General features: G+C 40.3%; 1 protein-coding gene across 1 annotated transcript; it reads right to left on the bottom strand.

Annotated features, from left to right (window-relative positions):
- Nucleotides 1-2850: 2850 nt before the first annotated feature.
- On the bottom strand, nt 2851-17874 carry LOC311494693 (plexin-A1-like). The gene is made up of 4 exons (XM_084553880.1): nt 17414-17874; nt 4623-4774; nt 3632-3752; nt 2851-3051 (listed from the first exon to the last, which is right to left on the bottom strand). Exons 1-4 carry the CDS (start codon nt 17594-17596, stop codon nt 2911-2913), a joined length of 597 nt encoding a protein of 198 aa, XP_084410006.1. The 5' UTR covers nt 17597-17874; the 3' UTR covers nt 2851-2910.
- Between the last annotated feature and the right edge of the window lie 597 nt (nt 17875-18471).

Here is an 18471-nt window from a genome sequence, read left to right as displayed (position 1 = left end):
TGGCCTTAGGCAGATGGGTCCCTCCATATGAGCTGGGTTCTGCTCAAGGTTTCTTCCTGTTAAAAGGGAGTTTTTCCTTGCCACCGTTGCCTTCAGGCTTGCTCTGGGGGTTTCAGGCCGGGTTTTTGTAAAGCGTCTTGAGACGATTTGTATTGTTATTGACGCTATATAAATAAAATTGAATTGAATTGAAAGACTCCGGTAACAAGCTGTCTAGCAGAATCCCATTACTCTAAAAACCAAATTATAATAATAAAGAGGCAATGACCACTCTCTTGTGCCAAGGCATTCATTTAATACTGAGGTCAAGCTGGGCAGTTGACATAGTAAATCACTCGCTCTTGTAACTACCAATGTCCTTTCTGTGAAGCTAATTAAGCCTATTCTTTTTGCATGTGACTATCTGATAAATTTCTGCAATTTGACCAGTTTTCCAGCCTTTTGGATTACAGGATTGGATTACATTACAAACTTGACTTACCAAAGGTCTGGTTTGATCACAGCAAAGTGTGAGACAAAGGCAAACATGAATATACACCGATCAAGCATAACATTATGATCACCTTCTTATCTGTGGTTGTAAATAAAGCCAGCAAGTCCAAAACCATAAAGGAAGCAATGTTATAAATGGAAATACGTTTTTACAAGAAATGTCTTGACTTTTTGCCCGGATGGGTGGATTTCCTTTTCCTCAAAAATGTAATCACACTGCGTGGACTGCATTCACTTTTGACCGCAATCTCATCCCATTATTCAGAGGTGACTTAACAATACCCATTTTTCAGAGATTTCACCACACTGCTAAGAGTCATGCGATTTGTGGCGTTGTGTTCTCTCAGCTCTGAAACAAGCAGTCTGAACAAAACTGCCAGGTCCTGGAGGTGGGATATTTGCTTTTAATCTACTGGTTACTCTTTGCTGAGGTACAGTAGCAGAACAGAAGCCAGTTCCCCACCTGCAATTTTTTTTGTGGTGTTGGTCTGCTGGAGTCACTCTACCGGGAATTGATTATGCTGTAGCAAAGAAGTTGAGGGGCCAATCAAACTGTTTGGACAGGGTTTATGCAGTGATAGACCAAAGAATAACAGCGAAGTCTCTCTCTTGTCAGATGTATGTATCTATGACAGATGTATGTTTATCTCGTTTCTTCTGCTGTTCTCTTCTCTCTTTTCTGTCTCTACACGGTTGGCCTTAGGCAGAAAGGTCCCTCCACATGAGCTGGGTTCTGCTCAAGGTTTCTTCCTATTACAAGGGAGGTTTTCCTTGCCACTGTTGCCTTCAGGCTTGCTCTTGGGGTTTCAGGCCTGGTTTCAGACCGGATGTTGTAAAGCGTCTTGAGACAATTTGTATTGTTATTGACTCTATATAAATAAAATTGAATTGAATTGAACTGAAGTCATCTGAGCACCTGCTATCCAAGAAGCCGGATGTTTACTGACCACCATCATGTCTGTTGTAAAATATATTTGCCAAGAATGCCTTAATCGTTTAATGTCACATATTTCATTGCTTTGATTGGTTGTGGGTCTATTGTGTTCACAGAAAATTTGCCTCTGTATCGGTTGAAATCTGCCCCATAATGAGCGTTACCAAACTCTTATTATGATTATTGACTCTGGCTACGGCAGGCTAGAAGTACAGTCCAAACACATGTTGTATTCAGCAGGTTAGGTGGGATTGTTTGCTTCACTTGAAGTAAAGAAAATGCTTCTACGAATAGTGTTAAATAACTTTTTGAGTTGAGACAAATGGAATCCCTCCTCTACGGCTTGCACTTTTTTTCTGATGAAAAACTAATATTGTTTAGTGTAGGGAGGTAGAGAATGGAGAAACAAAATCAAGGGAATTAAAACCATGTTTAATGAAGTTTATACCTACTGTTACTAGTGTACGCAAGAGGATCAACACCACCAGTCAAACTGGTGGAAAGAGTTTGTGTGTATATGCATGTGAATCTGTCGGTCGCTGGTCCCCCAGTAACATTTTGAATTGCAGTCTTAAATAACAGTCCCCAGTAGCTACATTATCTAATATGTATTTAGCACAGTCCAGTGGTGGCTGGTTTTCTGGACCATGAGTTCACAGGAAGTAATGATTGTGTGGATCTGTATATGAGTGTGTATGCCTATGGGGATTTAATGTACTGTTGCACATTCTACTGTGTCTCCATATACTATGGCAGTCACATATAGAGGGAGCGAGTGAGAGTGGATAGAGAACCCCCAATATCCACTCTTCCAAGTCCGTTGGCATGTAACCATAGCAACTCCATTCAGAAAGAAAACACATGCCCCAGCAATCTTCACGAGATGCGACAAACACAGTCACACAGTTAGGGTGTGACAGATCAAGACAGAGTTGAGGTGAGCGAACAGCTGTGGCGAAGTGGAGCCTGCGGGATTACTGCGAGGAGGCTGCGGCACAGAAATGACTGCTGTGACATCAAAGCCAGCGTACGATTGCTTCAGCAGAGATTAGTTATGAGAGGCTAATCCATACGTTTGACATGCCAGCAACTGTGGTGATAGTTTGGATTTTCTTCATGCACTAGATTAGGGAAAGCCTGTGTGCAGACAAAGAGATTCTGCAAACAACAAGAACACTTGACGCAAACAGTCCCCCCCCCCCGTGACACACCGATTACATGCTTGCATGTGCATGTAATATCTCTATGATAATTAATTTTTTTTTTCACTACCCCTGAACAAATCTATGAACAAACGGTGAATCTATGTTCATGCACATTTTCTTTAGCTTCACCTGCATTATCTAGTACCTTCAGTCTTAGTTATGCATTAGGTTTTATCTTAAGTATTGCTTATTTTTCTTATTCTTATCTAAATCCCTTTCTCTTCTATGTTTCCCTCAACAGGGCCATTTCAATTTTATTTGGAAAGAATTAAACTCTCCTTACTTTTTGAAGTAGCAGGGCTGCGGTCCTATGCTGACAGACACGTAGCTGCCTGCATTTAGGTAGCTTCCCTCGATAGTGACCTGAGTGCCGCCTGAAATGGGCCCCTGAGATGGCTGGATACGAGTAAAGTATGGAGTCTGGGCAAGAAGGGATAAAAAAAGAACACGTAAAATTAAATCAAACAACAATTGTACATTATTGCTTATTAAATATATCACCTTGTTTAAATCTGTATTTTTAAATGCACCCTTTGGTACAGTCATACAATTTTGAAGGAAACAGTGATGAGATGCCTAATAATCATAATATTCAATTATGTGGTAATATTATGTGACAATGTGCCATTAAAATCAGTTGGAGGTGCAGCTTTATTAACTTTAAAACAAAATAAATAAATAGAAAACAGAATTTCTCTAGTTACAGGTAAGTATCTAGCAGTTACACACCCATGGATGTTATTAATAAATCCCCAACTTCCCACCAGTTTTTTAAAACTTGGATGTAACATCTTTAAGAAAGCCTACAAGTCCAGCTGTCCTTGTTCTAGGTTGTTTTTTGGACATACCATGACCTGAAGGACCTTCACAGACCAAAAACAAGAATACTTACCTCGAAACAATCTATTTAGAGTCAAACAGAATTTTTATTTTCTTTCTTGTTTGACCTGGGTCAACTAACAACTAACACTGAACTGAATATCCTTGCTCAAATCCTTACCACAAAGGTGAATGGCCTTGGTGACAGGGCTCTATAGTCGTTCACGCAGGCTCTCACACACACCTCCACCTGAGCCTCTTGCACCCTGTAGCCTGTAGCGTCGTTCAGCAGACACACTATTCTGTAGATAAAAAGATGGGTTTAAAAAATCCATCTTCAAACAGATGAGTCCTTGTTCGACACAATGTCACATATTCACGGTAATGGTTTGTAAATGTACAGAACTGGGCTGACAACATGACACTAGGAAACACACACATAGAATAACATCTGTGCAACCATTAGTGTTCTTGATAAAGCGAATTGTAGAGTAATAAATTTTTATTTTATTTTTTTTACCTGCAGTACTTGTACTGTGTGCTTTAGAGACAGTAAGAAGGCATTAATGGTCAATCACATGACCAGCAGTTTCTGGCACACTGCACCAAAATACCTATAGATCTCAATCTGTGTTCTAGGAGTAGTGAAAGAAAAATGGAAGAACCCAACAAGGAAACGGTGCAGTGATTTCAGGAATAATGTGCAGAATAACTGATGTGTGTGTAATATTTGAATAGAGATGCCCTCTATCTGAACATGCATCATTTCCCAACTAACTGCACTACAGAGAGATTGTTTGATCTGCATGAACTCAATTCCTCAGCCGTGCAGGACCCTGCAGAGGAGTAAATGTCAGGATGGGGGGATGAGAGAAAATAAAGGAAAGAGCATACATAGGGAGTAATGGAGGGGAACAAAAGATAGAATTTAAAGACACATACATACACACGCACACACACACACACACACACACACACAGATATACACAAAAAACTGATGTCACTGATGTTCCTACAATCTGTCTGCTAAGGCTGTTGGTATGTGAGTCTGCAAATGCCTTCATCTGTGTCAATGGGCGTTTTGTGCTTATTTAGCTGAGTGCCTTTTTTAAACAGTTTGTGCATGTGTGCATGCATGCAGCCTTATCCATACAAGTATCATCCTAACCTACCTCTCTGCACTCACGTACTCCTCCTCAACAGGCACACAGGGCACCTTCCCCAACCTGACGCCCATCTGGATGTCTCTGAACTGCAGACCCAGATTTTCTCCCAGGATGGTCACCCTGGTCCCCCCCTGACGAGGCCCTGTCTCAGGGAATAACTGCACAAACGAGAACAGAAATTGGTAAGAATGAAGGAGGAAAATAAAATAAAGCAGAGTAAACCGAAATCAGTTGATTTCCACTCCATATTCACATGAGCATAAATAAACACACATGCTTATATTATGGCCTCAAAATGAATTTAAAATTGGTACCTGAGTATGATGTTGTATACTCCCAAACACACAGACATAAAAACATGCCACCAGACCACTCAGACATTCACACACTCCTTATAAAAATATCCCTAGCCGTTGATTCGAGATTTAATGAAGAAAAATCACCTTCTTGGCTTTGAAAAACGCTTAAAATGAGATAAAGAGAGGGCAAAAAAACAAGTTACGCCGACATCTACAACCAATCCAGTATCATCTCTGTTTAATTGAAATTTATTATGGCAGCTTGGCTTCATCGATGGGTCTGCGGCGGAGAAACACCTCGGTCGCGTCGACCAATCTTAATGTGATTTATTTAGCCAGGTTACGGCACGTAACGGGGACAGGTGTGGTGTGACAAAACAAATATGGTAAATGATGGACAGTGGTTGTCACAAACATCGCACACACTAGGTGCACACGCACACGCAGACCTACTCCTTAACAAGCATCACAAGGTAATTATGTGTAATCTGTCCATTGCCCTGTTCTCCAGCATTGCTTGGCTGAGCAGACAGCAGTGTGGAAAAGTAAACTGAGGCAGCAACACTATAGAGTCACAGTGTTATTGTTATGGCAGATTGTTCCAAACAGGAGACCTTGACAAATGGAGATTTCAGCAGTGTGGACTAGTTTAGGGATGAACAATTTGTCTTCCAAGACACTTGAGATATAATGTGAAACTCATGTAGGGAGAAAGTTAGATGAGATTCAAACACTTTTCCACACATTACTTTAAAACAAAATTCATAATGTTGACTAATGAACAGCTACAGCTGCTGGAGGTTAAATACCTCGCTCAAGGGCAGTAACTAAAGGATGGAGGGGCATTACTCACTGACCTTTTCCACCTTAATTTAACTGGTTGCTTCAGGGTTGCCACTGCCAAATGTATTAAGTATAATCTTACCCATAATCAAATTAAATATGAAAATGGAAAGCAAGAAAAGTGAAAAAAGAAGTTTCAAAAAGAAGTAATTAAACTGGAAATGGCATCGAAGAAGATCAAAGAAAATATATGTTTGTAAAAATTGTCGGGATGCCGAGAGAGACAATTTGTCTCTTTGAAGGCACAAGATGTGTGTGTCTTTTAATTAACAAACTAGCAACTGCATGACAACAACCCTGCTAAAGTGATAATGCAACCCAACCAGCAAGCAGAAAAAAATAAACCCTCTCACACCAACAGAGACAGACAACGACACATAACAGCGTGTAGAGCATATACAAAAACATTAATATTAATTATATCCCTAGAGTTTGCTTTATGTTAAATAAAGAGAATACAGTGGAAGCCAATCGTAATATACTCATATAAAAACTTGAATTACAATTTCAACACTTCCAAAGAGATTTTCACCAGGATCATTTCATGTTTCAACAAACAAACTTATGTTGCCAGATGCCTTTTAAAAGATGCTTTAATCGCATACTTTATCTTTTCATACTCACAAAATGATCTAACTATTATCTTAAATGAACCTAATCTTTCTTTTGCCAACAAGCAAATAATAGTATGACAGATTGCCAGACAAACCACATTTTGGAAGATTTTGCATGCTGGCAGAAAAAAATACCTTTGGCAGAATTATGCTACAAGGAGACATGATTATGCCTAAAAAAGACACTCACACAGACACATATTCATAAACAACCACACAACTATAGGCACACAATATTGTGTTGTGTTTAAGACAAATAATTATAAACATTGACCTTACATATCTTGTTACCTTGTAACTTAACCTTACACACTACCATACAAAATAATCTATGAAACACAATATTGTAGTAACTAGAGTGAAGTGAATTAAAATACCAAGAGGGAGGCAGAGAGAGAGAGCAGTCTGCTGCCTAATATTTGGAAGCTGACTCACACTGGAACCTCAGGCGCCAGCAGAGTCTCAGCACTTTGGTTCCACAAACACAATAGCTGGTAAACACTGACTAGAGTGAGTAGCCATCAAGCTCTAGGGACTGGTATGGACAACAGATGTCGGGGTGTGGAAATTGGGCTTCAGATAGTTTTGAAAGTATGAAGCAACACTACCACAACACACAATCAGCAAGCCACCAAGCCCCGGGATATAAACTGTGGTGGAGCCTCAGAGAGAGAGGCAACAGAGAAAGAGAAAGAAGAGTGATGTTAAAGGGATTATGACTATTGTCAGTAGGCGGAATTTAGAAAAGGACCAGTGTAGACTATGGAAGCACATATATACTGTCACACCATACATAATAATCATTAAGCAACGGGAAATGCTTTTGGACATTTCATACATTCATGTGTCATTAGAACAGAAAGGTTTTGGTGCTAGAGTTAAGTAGGGATGGCAGAAGCTTTAAATATACATTAGCTTGAACACATTCTTGTTTGACAAATGTACTTTTAAATAATGGTATCCTAGAAAGTCCTGTTTCCACTCACTCTCTAGGTACTGGGTTACAAAGTTGAGTAAAAGAACTGTTGGGGTCTGGAGATAAAGCAAATGCAGCAATGACTCATTTAACTCGTGCACCAGTTCTGAACAATTGTGACCAAAACCAATAGAGCTGTGATTCATAGATGTATGGATGTGGTTATACATTTTCATGTTTAGCTTTAGTAAGGCATTAATAGAAAGAGCAGAAAATGTATGCAAATTTTACAGAAACTGAATGCTATTTATCGGCTTCAGCTCTGCCTTTAACAACATAGTTCCATCCAAACTTGGCATGAAGCTCGGGGACCTAAACATCAGTGCACTCCCTGTGCAGTTGGATCCTGGACTTCCTGACAAACAGACCACAGATGGTGCAGATTGGCAACGCCACCTCCTTCACATTGAATCTGAACAGTGGATGGTCTGCTCCGTGCTCAAAACCTAGAATGCCGCATTCAGCTCAGGAGACAGAGCAGCCCTCAGGACAGCTAGGACCAACCTGGCCTGTGGCATCAAGGAGGCAAAGCAACCTTGAAAATTGAAAACCATTTCACCAGAGACACACAACGCCTGCGGAGGGGAATCCAGACTACAAACCACCACAACCACAAGCAACCCCTCCCTTCCAGACAAACTGAATGACTTCTGCACGGTTTGAAGCACTGAACCATACCATTGCTCATAAGCCCACCCCACAACCCAGGTACTCTGTCTTTATTCAGGTGATGTGGAAAAGACACTGTCCAGGATCAATCCCCACAAGGCTGCTGGACCAGACAACATTCCTGGGAGAGTATCGAAAGACTGTGACAGAGCAACTCAAAGAGGTCTTCATGGGCATCTTCAATACTTTGCTGAGCCAAGCAGTGGTACCAAAATGCTTTAAGACTTCCACCATCATACCAGTGCCAAACAAGTCTCCTGCAAAGTGCTGAATGACTGTTGCCCTGTAGCACTGACCCCAATTGTGATCAAGTGCTTTGAACAGCTAGTCATGCAGCACATTAAATCCACCCTCCCATCAACACTGGAACCCTTTCTGGTTGTTGCTAACACTCACTCAAACAGAGCTACAAATTACGCAGTATGCCTGGCTCTGCATCTGGCCCTGACGCATCTGGAAGGGACAGTTACGTTAGAATGCTGTTAACAGACTTCAACACCATCATTCCACAAGAGCTCATGAGGAAGCTCGGCCTCCTGGGCCTCAACTCACTCCTTCCTCTATAACTGGGTCCTGAACTTCCTTATAGAAAGACTGCAGTCAGTTTGGATTGGCATCAGACTCTTAGCCACCACCATCCTGAACACTGGAGCCCCTCCGGGGCTGTGTACTTAGCCCACTGCTGTTCACCCTGCTGATCCACAACTTTGCTATGAGGTCCAGCTCCAACCACATCATTAAGTTTGCTGATGACAAAACTGTTGTTGGCCTCATCATCAACAACAACAAAACACCTCAGTACAGTGTTTCATTGTTGTTGCTGATGAGGCCAACAACAGTTGCAAGACCTGACCTGGTGGCGCAGGGCTGACAATCTCATAGCACTAATGGTGTATCAGGAAAACTTTCAGCATCCTAGGCAGCCTCTCCCACCCCCTCTGCTACCTTTTCTCCCGTATCAGGTAAATGGTTCTGGAGCATCCGGGCTAGAACACTCAGAATTTGCAACAGTTTCCTCCCAGGCCATGAGAATACTCTCCCTGCTCCAAAGACTCACTACTCACAACATTAACACACACAAAGCACTCCTGTATCACCACAAACTTCCAAACACTGTATAGGTATTAATATAGTACAAAGTATAGGTATCTCTTAAATTGAAAGTTATCCTGAGTAGTGGTAAATATCAATAACAATATACAGTTTTTATGTACAGTTGTATATATCAATAGCAGTGTTGATTCACTGTATAGTTAAAAGTTCCACATTGAGCTCTGTATATCTTCTGGTAAGAAAATAGTTTTTGTATACTGTGTCGTCGTAAGTTGTAGAGTAGTAGGATAGAGTAGTACAGCAGTAGTTACAGTTATTAAGCTAAACTGTCCGTTTGGTGGTATGAATGCACTCAACTATTACAGCAAGCTTCTAACTACATGTACTGTAAAATGTTGACACTTTGGTGAGGGTGTCACTGGAAGCCCTCTGATGAATATTATATAAATCAGTGACGTGGCATATGACATGTGGTAATGATTATACAGTTGAAACCAGATGTTTACATACACTGTGTTAAAAGACACATAAATCAGACTAAACCTTTCCTGTTTTAGGTCAGTTAGGATTACTAAAATTATTTCTATTTGCTAAATGCCACAATAATGAGAGAGAGAATTTCTTAGAGAATTTTTTATTACTTTCTTCAAAGTCAGAAGTTTACATGCACAGAGATTACTATGTCTTTAAACAATGAAGGAAAGCCCTGATGATGATGTCATGGCTTTGGAAGTTTCTGATAGGTTAACAGACAACATTTGAGTTAATTGGAGGCACACCTGTGGATGTATTTTAAGGCTACACCTCAAACACACTGCTTCCTTATTTGACATCATGGGAAAATTAAAAGAAATCAGCCAAGATATCAGGAAGAGAATTGTGGAGCTCCACAAGTCTGGTTCATTCTTGGGTACAATTTCCAGATGCTTGAAGGTGATACGTTCATCTGTTCAAACAATTATATGCAAGTATAGACACCATGGGAATGTCCAGCCATCATACCGCTCAGGAAGGAGACGGGTTCTATGTCCCAGAGATGAATGTGTTTTCGTCCAAAACGTGCGAATCAACCCCAGAACAAAAGCTAAAGATCTTGTCAAGATGCTGGGTGAAGCTGGTAAGAGAGTGTCATTCTCCACAGTGAAACGAGTCCTGTACCGACATGGGCTGAAAGGCCACTCAGCGAGGAAGAAGACATTAATCCAAAAGCAACATAAAAAAGACAGATTACAGTTTGCAAATGCACACAGGGACAAAGACCTTAATTTTTGGAGACATGTCCTGATGAAACTAAAGTGGAACTGTCTGGCCATAATGACCATTGTTACATTTGGAGGAAAAAGGGGGAAGCTTGTAAGCCTGAGAACAGGAGGCGCAGGAGGAACTGATGAACTTGATAAAATAGATGGCATCATGAGGAAAGTGTGATGGTTCTGGTTTTGTGGTTTCTGTGTTCACGTTTTGAGTTTCGTTCATGTTTCTTTTTTTCCTGTTTCCTGTTTTATTTTGTTAAGTGTTTGATTTCCTGTTGTGTTACTCCCTGTGTTTTTGATTAGGTAATTGGTTTCCTGCTTGTCTTCTCTTGATTTGTGTCACCTGTGTCTCGTCACCCCTCTGTTCCTCATGTGTGCATATATAGCCCTGCCTTCCCCTTTGTTCCTTGTCGCGTCATTTTACTGTTTTTTTTTTTTTTTTTACTCCTGTGTGTCACCAGTGCTGTCAGTGTTTCGAGTGTTTTTGTCTTCAGTCTCTTGTTACCTTTTTGTCTTCTGAAAGTTTTGATTTTTGTTTGTTGGAGTTCCTGCTGTTTCATCAGCGCCTTTTGTTTCTTTGTTGTTTAATTAAACTTAGTTTTTTGCTCACTCCTGCCTCCTCCCTCTTTGTCCTGCACTTGGGTCCTACCTCCCCTGGATAAATCCATAACAGAAAGAACATTATGTGGAAATATTGAAGCAACATCTCAAGACATCAGCCAGGAAGTTAAAGCTTGGGCGCAAATGGGTCTCCCAAATGGACAATGACCTTAAGCATACTGCCAAAGTAGTTACAAAGTGGCTTAAGGACAACAAAAGCAATGTTTTGGAGTGGCCATCACAAAGCCCCGATCTCAATCCCATAGAAAACTTGTGGGCAGATCTGAAAAGGCGTGTGCAATTGAGGTGGCCTACAACCCTGACTCAGTTACACAAGTTCTGTCAGGAGGAATGGACCAGAATTCCAGCAGACTATTGCGAGAAGCTTGTGGAAGGATACCCAAAGCGTTTGACCCAAGTCATGCAGTTTAAAGGCAATGCTACCTAATACTAAGGAAATGTATGTAAACTTCTGACTTTGAAGAAAGTAATAAAAAATTCTCTAAGAAATTCTCTCTCTCATTATTGTGGCATGTAGCAAATAGAAATAATTGTGGTAATCCTAACTGACCTAAAACAGGAGAGGTTTAGTCTGATTTAACTTCAGACAGTGAGGAAAAAAGGTTTATGTGTCTTTTAACACAGTTTACGTAAACATCTGGTTTCAACTGTATGTAGCACAGTGGGACTAGGAGAAACTGGATTTCACACCTTTGTTTTTATTAACGTATTGTGGAAGTGACAATAAACATGACTTGAATCTTGCAGTAGGAAGGCACAGCAGATCTGCTGACCGCAGCCACGATTACACTCCTATTTTTGTTTTTATTCTATTTCTATTCTACATATTTTAATCTGTTATATATTTTATTATGTTATTTATTCTATATATTTTATTTTAGTTGGCACCAAGTACTAAGAATTTCATTACCGGTAATGATGCCGCAGTATATAGTGAATAGTTATCCATACAGTAAATATGAGAAGACCCAATAAATACTTGATAGTTAAGGACCTTTTGTGCCACCACATGCATTCAGCATGATTGGTTACAGAAAACAAGAATCCTCTTGCATGGTACAGCCAGACACAGTTCTTTTCAAAATAAGAATCTGGTAAGACGCCACTGGGGTTTAATTATGTTGTGTGTTTTCCTACTACCAATCACAGCCATTGTGTTATGTGTAGAAATTCAACTTCAACCTCAAGATGAGGTATATGACTACGTTTGTGTGACTCTTCTGTCCATTAGCTCAAAGAGACTCCAGACTAACTTCCTCTCTCATTTTGTGGGGTACTGAGTGCACACCAGAGCTGTGGACTAATACTCTGAGGTTTGACAAGTTATACCTTATATACTGTACTTCATAGAACAAGTAGGCAACTTTTCTTTTAATGAACCGCACTGGGATCTGTAGCTATGCATCTGAAATGTGAACATTGTGGCACAAAATATGGAGGCAGATCATGACACCTATTAGCTGCTATGAATTAAAGAATGTATCTGTTGAGAATTGTAATATTCCTCTGACATCTGGGAGTGAATTTCTACTGGAACATCAGAAAATCTTGGAACCATAGAAATATTTAACAAGATAACCAATCCTCACTGTGGTTGTGGGTAGGAAGAGACGCCACAGCCTGGAACTGGGACCTCAAGGAGCATTGGACTTATGTTGCAGGAATTTGACACACCACTCAGGGACATAACCATCACTCCCTGGGTTATGTAAAGTTAAGACGCCCTGTGGCTGAAAATGGACCTCAGGCAGTTTGATGGTTTAAGATTGTAATCTGATATAACAGCACAGTTTTTAAGCACAATCTAACAAGCCTTAAGATACAACTGCAAAAGAACAGCAGATTTAATTGTTTCACATGAGCAGCTAAATTGACCTGGGACTCAATTGACACACAGACGACAAATGCATGAGGATGCATTCTAGCTTAAAGCAGCGTCAGCCAGCTACTAGCCACTGAATACTGGAGCTCATATCACAGCGTGATATTCAAACTGAACGCCAATTTTGTTAGTACTTCATTATTCAGTCTGATGCTGCAGTGCTTGTTACCTGTGTGATAGGAGGATTTGAATATACTCTAACCAGTCAGTACAGACTTGATGTTTACATCCTGCTGCTCTGATGCCATCACCACAGCACTGGCTGGCACGGTTAGCAAAAGTTGGGAAACATTGGAGAGACCAACATTCCACAGATAATGAAAAAGGAATTTCCCTCCACCATGACCATTGTTTTGCAATCACAGTTAGAAGAGCTTTACAATTAGATTTATATTATTGGTTTAACTTTGGTTTATATTAACATAGATTATGCTGTAAATTTTTTCTTCCTTTGTTTAGCGCTGCCCGGAATCCAATGGGCGAGATAAGTACTAGGGAGTCATTCTGTGGTGATGTGGCCTTTATACTGCACTCCTAACCACATAATAGCCACATCAAAACATCAATATCACCACAGTGGTTTCCTAGTAGTCTGTCTTCCAGCCTCTACACACTGTGTGACTGTAACGTGGCAAACTTGCAGTGGTTTGAGTGGTAACCAATAGCACATGGGGCCATGGAAGGCCAGCAGCTCTTAAAAACTTTGAAAGTTGTTTATGTGGTCAGGAAATAGTTTTGGAGTTCTGCTCAGGCATACTTAGCTAAATTGCCTGAAAGAAATCCTCTGCAGTATTGGAATAGTTATGTTGAAACATTTGAAAGGTGATACTGATTTTCTTCAGAGGCAGCAACATCATTAAATGTTTCTTGTTTTCACTGGGATTCTTAAGTTTTTTCCCCCCACCTAAAAAATCCAAAAAATCCACTCGGCGGTAGCGCCACAACAGTGAGGCCAAAAAGAATGACATCTTGTTCTATGGATAAGGTACTTGTACTTGGTACTTTGTAACTTTTAAGCTTTTTGTTAACAGATACTGCTTGGCCCACTTTCACGACTGCTGGAGTGAAAAGGTCAAGGCCCCTTCACATGACCAGTTTTGATAGGAATAGATACCATACTATATTATATAATCAACTCTAATTATTTTACTAGTCCTTGTTGTGATATAAATGGCCCTGTTCAAGTCAGTAAAGGACTTTCCCTTTGCCTGGGTGGTTTCTCTGCCCTAGCTTCTTCCCATAGTCCAAAGACATACATGCCACCTGCAAAACTCTACAGGATAAGAGATTATAAAGAGGACCTCAGAGCGCAGGGAGGACTCCTGTTATGACTCTGTGGTTGCATCTGCATCACACTACGGTGTGGTCTGCTTGAGCAGCAGCATCTCAGCAGCAGACAAGAAGAGATTGAACTGACTGGTGAAGAAGACTGACTCTGTTCTGGGCTACCCTCTTGAGACTGTGGAGGTGGTAGGTGATCAGAGGATGATAGCAAAGCTGCCATTCCTGGGGAAAACCAATCCCACCTTCTCTGTGGTGCTTTAACAGCACTGAGTGGCGTCTTCAGCAGCCGTGGTCTTATCTTATACAAAATAACCTGTATCAGTAATGGATCCACATAATAAATATGTTTTAAAAAAATTTATTTAAGCTGGAAAGCAATCTAGTCTAAACTGGGGGAAATGATTCTACGAATTAAGAGAACACACACATCTGCTAACTTTCCCATGTCAAATTGTTGATTAGATAGACATTTATCACTCCCAGTCTCAAACCACTTGTACTATTAATATAACATATAAACACATCACTCTTTCTCTCCCTTCCCTTTCACTTTCCCTTGATTCCAAAAAAATATGACAAAATATACACAAAGAGGCTGATTGAACATGTGCAAAAGTAAGGATGGGTTGATACTTTACATAACCACTGTCTCTCATACAAACACACACAGCATTAAGGAGCAGATGTATACTGGGTTTGGGTTTTAGGGTGACTGAAAACACTCATGGATTCTTACTAACAATGACAGTACAAGCTATGGAGGAATTCTACCAGAAGAACGGAATTAAAAACCCTCCATCTGCCTTTTCTGTAAAAAGAACCAAGGCTTCAGAAGTCATTATGTCTCTTAAAACAAATGCTAGGAATATTGAAAGGTGGCACACATTTTGGAATTATTGTCAAGACAATGTCACCAATTACATTGGAATTAAGCATATATATCTTATTCCATTTGTTGTAACTGCATATGATGGAAATAAAGTTTCCATTGTCATCAGTAAGGTTTTTCTGATATCATAGCAGGTGAGGACTGAGAAGGGATTACCTTATACCCACTGAAAGTCAAAAAAGAAAGGAAAGCTGGGAGAATAATGATCGACGAAGATCGATCACCAATGCTGGATTTTGACCCATACGTTTTTCCGCTTCACTACACAGGTGGACACAGTGACAAACAAGAACAAACGTGCCAAGAAAACTGTTAAAACGGATTTAGAACCAAACAAACTTCTATGTGACGCTGTCTCTAGAGTACCAGTTTGATGTAACAGTGAGTAATAATATCATTTCTGTGCCAAGGGCAGGCACAAGGTTCCAACAAGAGTGTGTTTTAATAGCAACACATTAAAATAGAGCAGCTTCATTCTCGGTTCAGGACACGTAGGACTTTCGTGACCACAGGGGCTTCAACAAAGAGGGATGACGCAACGGCCGACCAAGGTTTCCCAGCCTTGGATATATTCACAGGTGACATTACAGTCTTCACAAATTGATGAGATCATGGATGAGGTGCTCAAAGAAGCCGGACTGTCTTTCCGTGCAGGTGATTTTTTTTAGCATTGTATCACTGGAGTCAGTTTTGACTAGAAGACTTTCTTTTGGTTATTGTCGATTGTGGTGCTGGGGTAGCCTGGGTGTTCCCATACTGCTTTGCGCGCGATTTCATTCTCGCTGCAAAAGCAGTCTGGAAACCATCGCCCATATTTTCTCCTGAGATAGGAAACCAATCACAGAACGGGGGGAGCAGCAAGACGATGACGACGTCTATGCGCGACACCGAAGCTTGTAGTGTGTTAATCCAACATGGCAGCGGACCTAACGTTACCGTTTGATGCAGCCTTAGACAGTGTTTTAAGTAGCTTAGAACGCAAGTTTATTTTAAAAAAAGAGCAACGTTTGGCGTTGAAAGACTTCATTGCCAAGAAGGATGTGTTTGCTCTGCTACCAACAGGCTTTGGCTATGAATCGCGCGCAAGGCAGCATGGGAATTACCAGGCGCATTTGATAGACATTCGTAGCGCCCAATAAACGGCTCTAGGCATTTGTAAAACCACGCCTCAAATACGAGAAAATAAACACGTAGTTTCCAGACCAGCATCTCATTGAGATGTGCAGTCGCGTCAGCCAGGCTAGTGCTGGGGTTTCTTTTCCTTTTTTTCTAAATGATGCAATGTCTCCGTTGAGCAACTCTATGTTGACCTATGCTTCCTTTACTTTGCAGTCTCAAAAACATGTACATTTTCATCAAATCATTTTCAGAGGCTCATTTGGCATTTCAATTTCAAATTATGCATAACAACAAAAACCAAAAGTAGTGCAGAATGTCAAAAGGTTTTCACCTACTGTAACCCTCAAGATGAACACAAACACAATTGCGTCTGCTTTTTGATAAACTGATCTACTTATCTGTTGGTTTTTAATGTTGTGATAAAAATTAAACTGGCCAGAAACTAATTTTTGTTGCCAAGTTTCATTCGCAGTCAACAGTTTAATTTTTGAACCATTTTTAACGTAACCTGTAAAGTTGCCTGAAATATTGGATCTACTTTGAGGAGAAGATTTTGAATTCAGACCTGTTTTTTCCTTAAAAACATCATTATTACAATTGTGTATAATGTTCTAATTATAATAGTTTATGGATACTTATACCAGTTTTGATGTTCTAATAGCCTGTTCAGTTTTTTTTATTTTTTTTATACTAAAATGGTAAATTATATCCTCTAATTTTTCCATAGTAAATAGACTAATGTGACATATTTAAATGACTTAACAGGGTCTGAAACACATACGAGAAATAGGGGCTTGTTTGTTAACCAAAGGACAGCTTCAACAAATTATAAATAAATAAAAATTCAGGACTAAGCACGTTACTGAGAGATCTTCTAATATGTGGAGGGAATTATGATGTAGCATCTAATTCCACATTAAGTACTGGCACATGAAAAATGCAGTCTGTGCTAAGTGACCTTCAAGTTGAGCGTTTCTTTAATTTGGAGAACACTCAGCTACATGTGAAAGAAATTCAGGCTCAGTGCTCTCATTCTAGCTACCTGGCAACATGGTGAGTAAGTTGTGAGAGTCAAAAGGCCAAAGAAGGCCTAATTGTATGTACACAGAGGGTAGATCAGAAATCTTAAACAGAGCAACAGACTGAATTCTTACTCTCTCACAAATAGACAGATAAAGACAGAAAGGCCCAAATAACACCATGAACAACAAACTTGCATGCAAAGTCACAAAAAACACCTAAAAGTACATTAACATCCTAACAAATACAGTCACATAAACATTTGCTCACAATACCTTTGTTATCTTGGGGTGGGTACAGCGGCTGTTTCCAGATGTAGCGTGCATCCATCCTACACCTTCGGCTAGCTGCAGAGGGAGGTAAGAAATTCCACCTCCAGTACACTCCTGCCTCAGGGAACACTTCTTGTCCTGCACGCACCAACCACATTCAAACTTGGGGTCTGCCTTCAGGCACATCCCGCAGCTGTCCCGCAATGCTTTGCACTTGTAGAGGTGAGCTGGTTGAGAGACAGAATGACAAAGAAAGGCTTATAACTGAAGCTGTACTCTTACAAACAATCCCATTAACAAGCTGCTTTGGAGGATCAAATTATACCAAGGAGTTAAACAGCAGTTAAATTAAATGTTAGATTAATCTTCTGTAACCACTTGTCCTGTGAAGGGTTGCGGGAGGCTGGTGTGAACAAACGGGTAAATGTGGCCCTAAAGCGCTGTATATACACACCAGTGCAGCTCAGGCTTTGGTGTGTGGTCCATATTTTGTGGATCAAACCGCTAACCCTCAGGTTCGTGGACAACCTACATAATCTACTGAACCAACACTCCTGCTTAATATTTATTTTTTTTGTAACAATATTAAACTGTTCTGCTTTTACAGTTATAACTTAAGCTATAACACTTGACAGTGAAGCCTGCTAGCTAGTGTGACAAAGTGCACAGTTTGTCAAACCACGCAGTTTTCCTACATTACCCTTTTTTTAACCATATTTATTTAAGCAAAATATTTGTACTAAGAAGCTCTAGAAATCTGGAGTTTGTGTCTGTGAGCTTCAGAGAGAACTGAGGAACAGCACAAATGAATGTTAATCAGCCACACAACACCTAAAACCTCCAGTGAGAGATTATTACCACTCCGAGGCTGACGATAAGAAATAACTGTTTCTGCAGATAAATTGGAGGGGGGGGCTAGAGGGAATCACAGAAATTAATTCAACAGGTAATGTCTTCTAGTGCCAATAGGGATTGAATAATTAGTTGTGTTAAAAGAATAAAAAAAAAAAACATTCCCTCAACTCTGCAGAGTGGAAAAAGTCATTAAAAGTACAAAATGA

The sequence above is a fragment of the Chelon labrosus genome, assembly GCF_963514085.1.
Source record: "Chelon labrosus genome assembly, chromosome: 10".
In the NCBI taxonomy this organism is placed as follows: Eukaryota; Metazoa; Chordata; class Actinopteri; order Mugiliformes; family Mugilidae; genus Chelon; species Chelon labrosus.
This window is presented reverse-complemented; position numbering and strand designations above follow the sequence as displayed.

What these genes read in the sequence shown, in the direction of transcription:
- LOC311494693 (XM_084553880.1), bottom strand. Translation starts at nt 17,596, where the DNA reads ATGTGCCTGAAGGCAGACCCCAAGTTTGAATGTGGTTGGTGCGTGCAG. An exon ending in CCCACCCCAAGATAACAAAG is followed by an intron (nt 4,775 to 17,413) that starts GTATTGTGAGCA and finishes TCGTTTGTGCAG; the next exon opens with TTATTCCCTGAGACAGGGCC. An exon ending in GAGTACGTGAGTGCAGAGAG is followed by an intron (nt 3,753 to 4,622) that starts GTAGGTTAGGAT and finishes TTTTATCTACAG; the next exon opens with AATAGTGTGTCTGCTGAACG.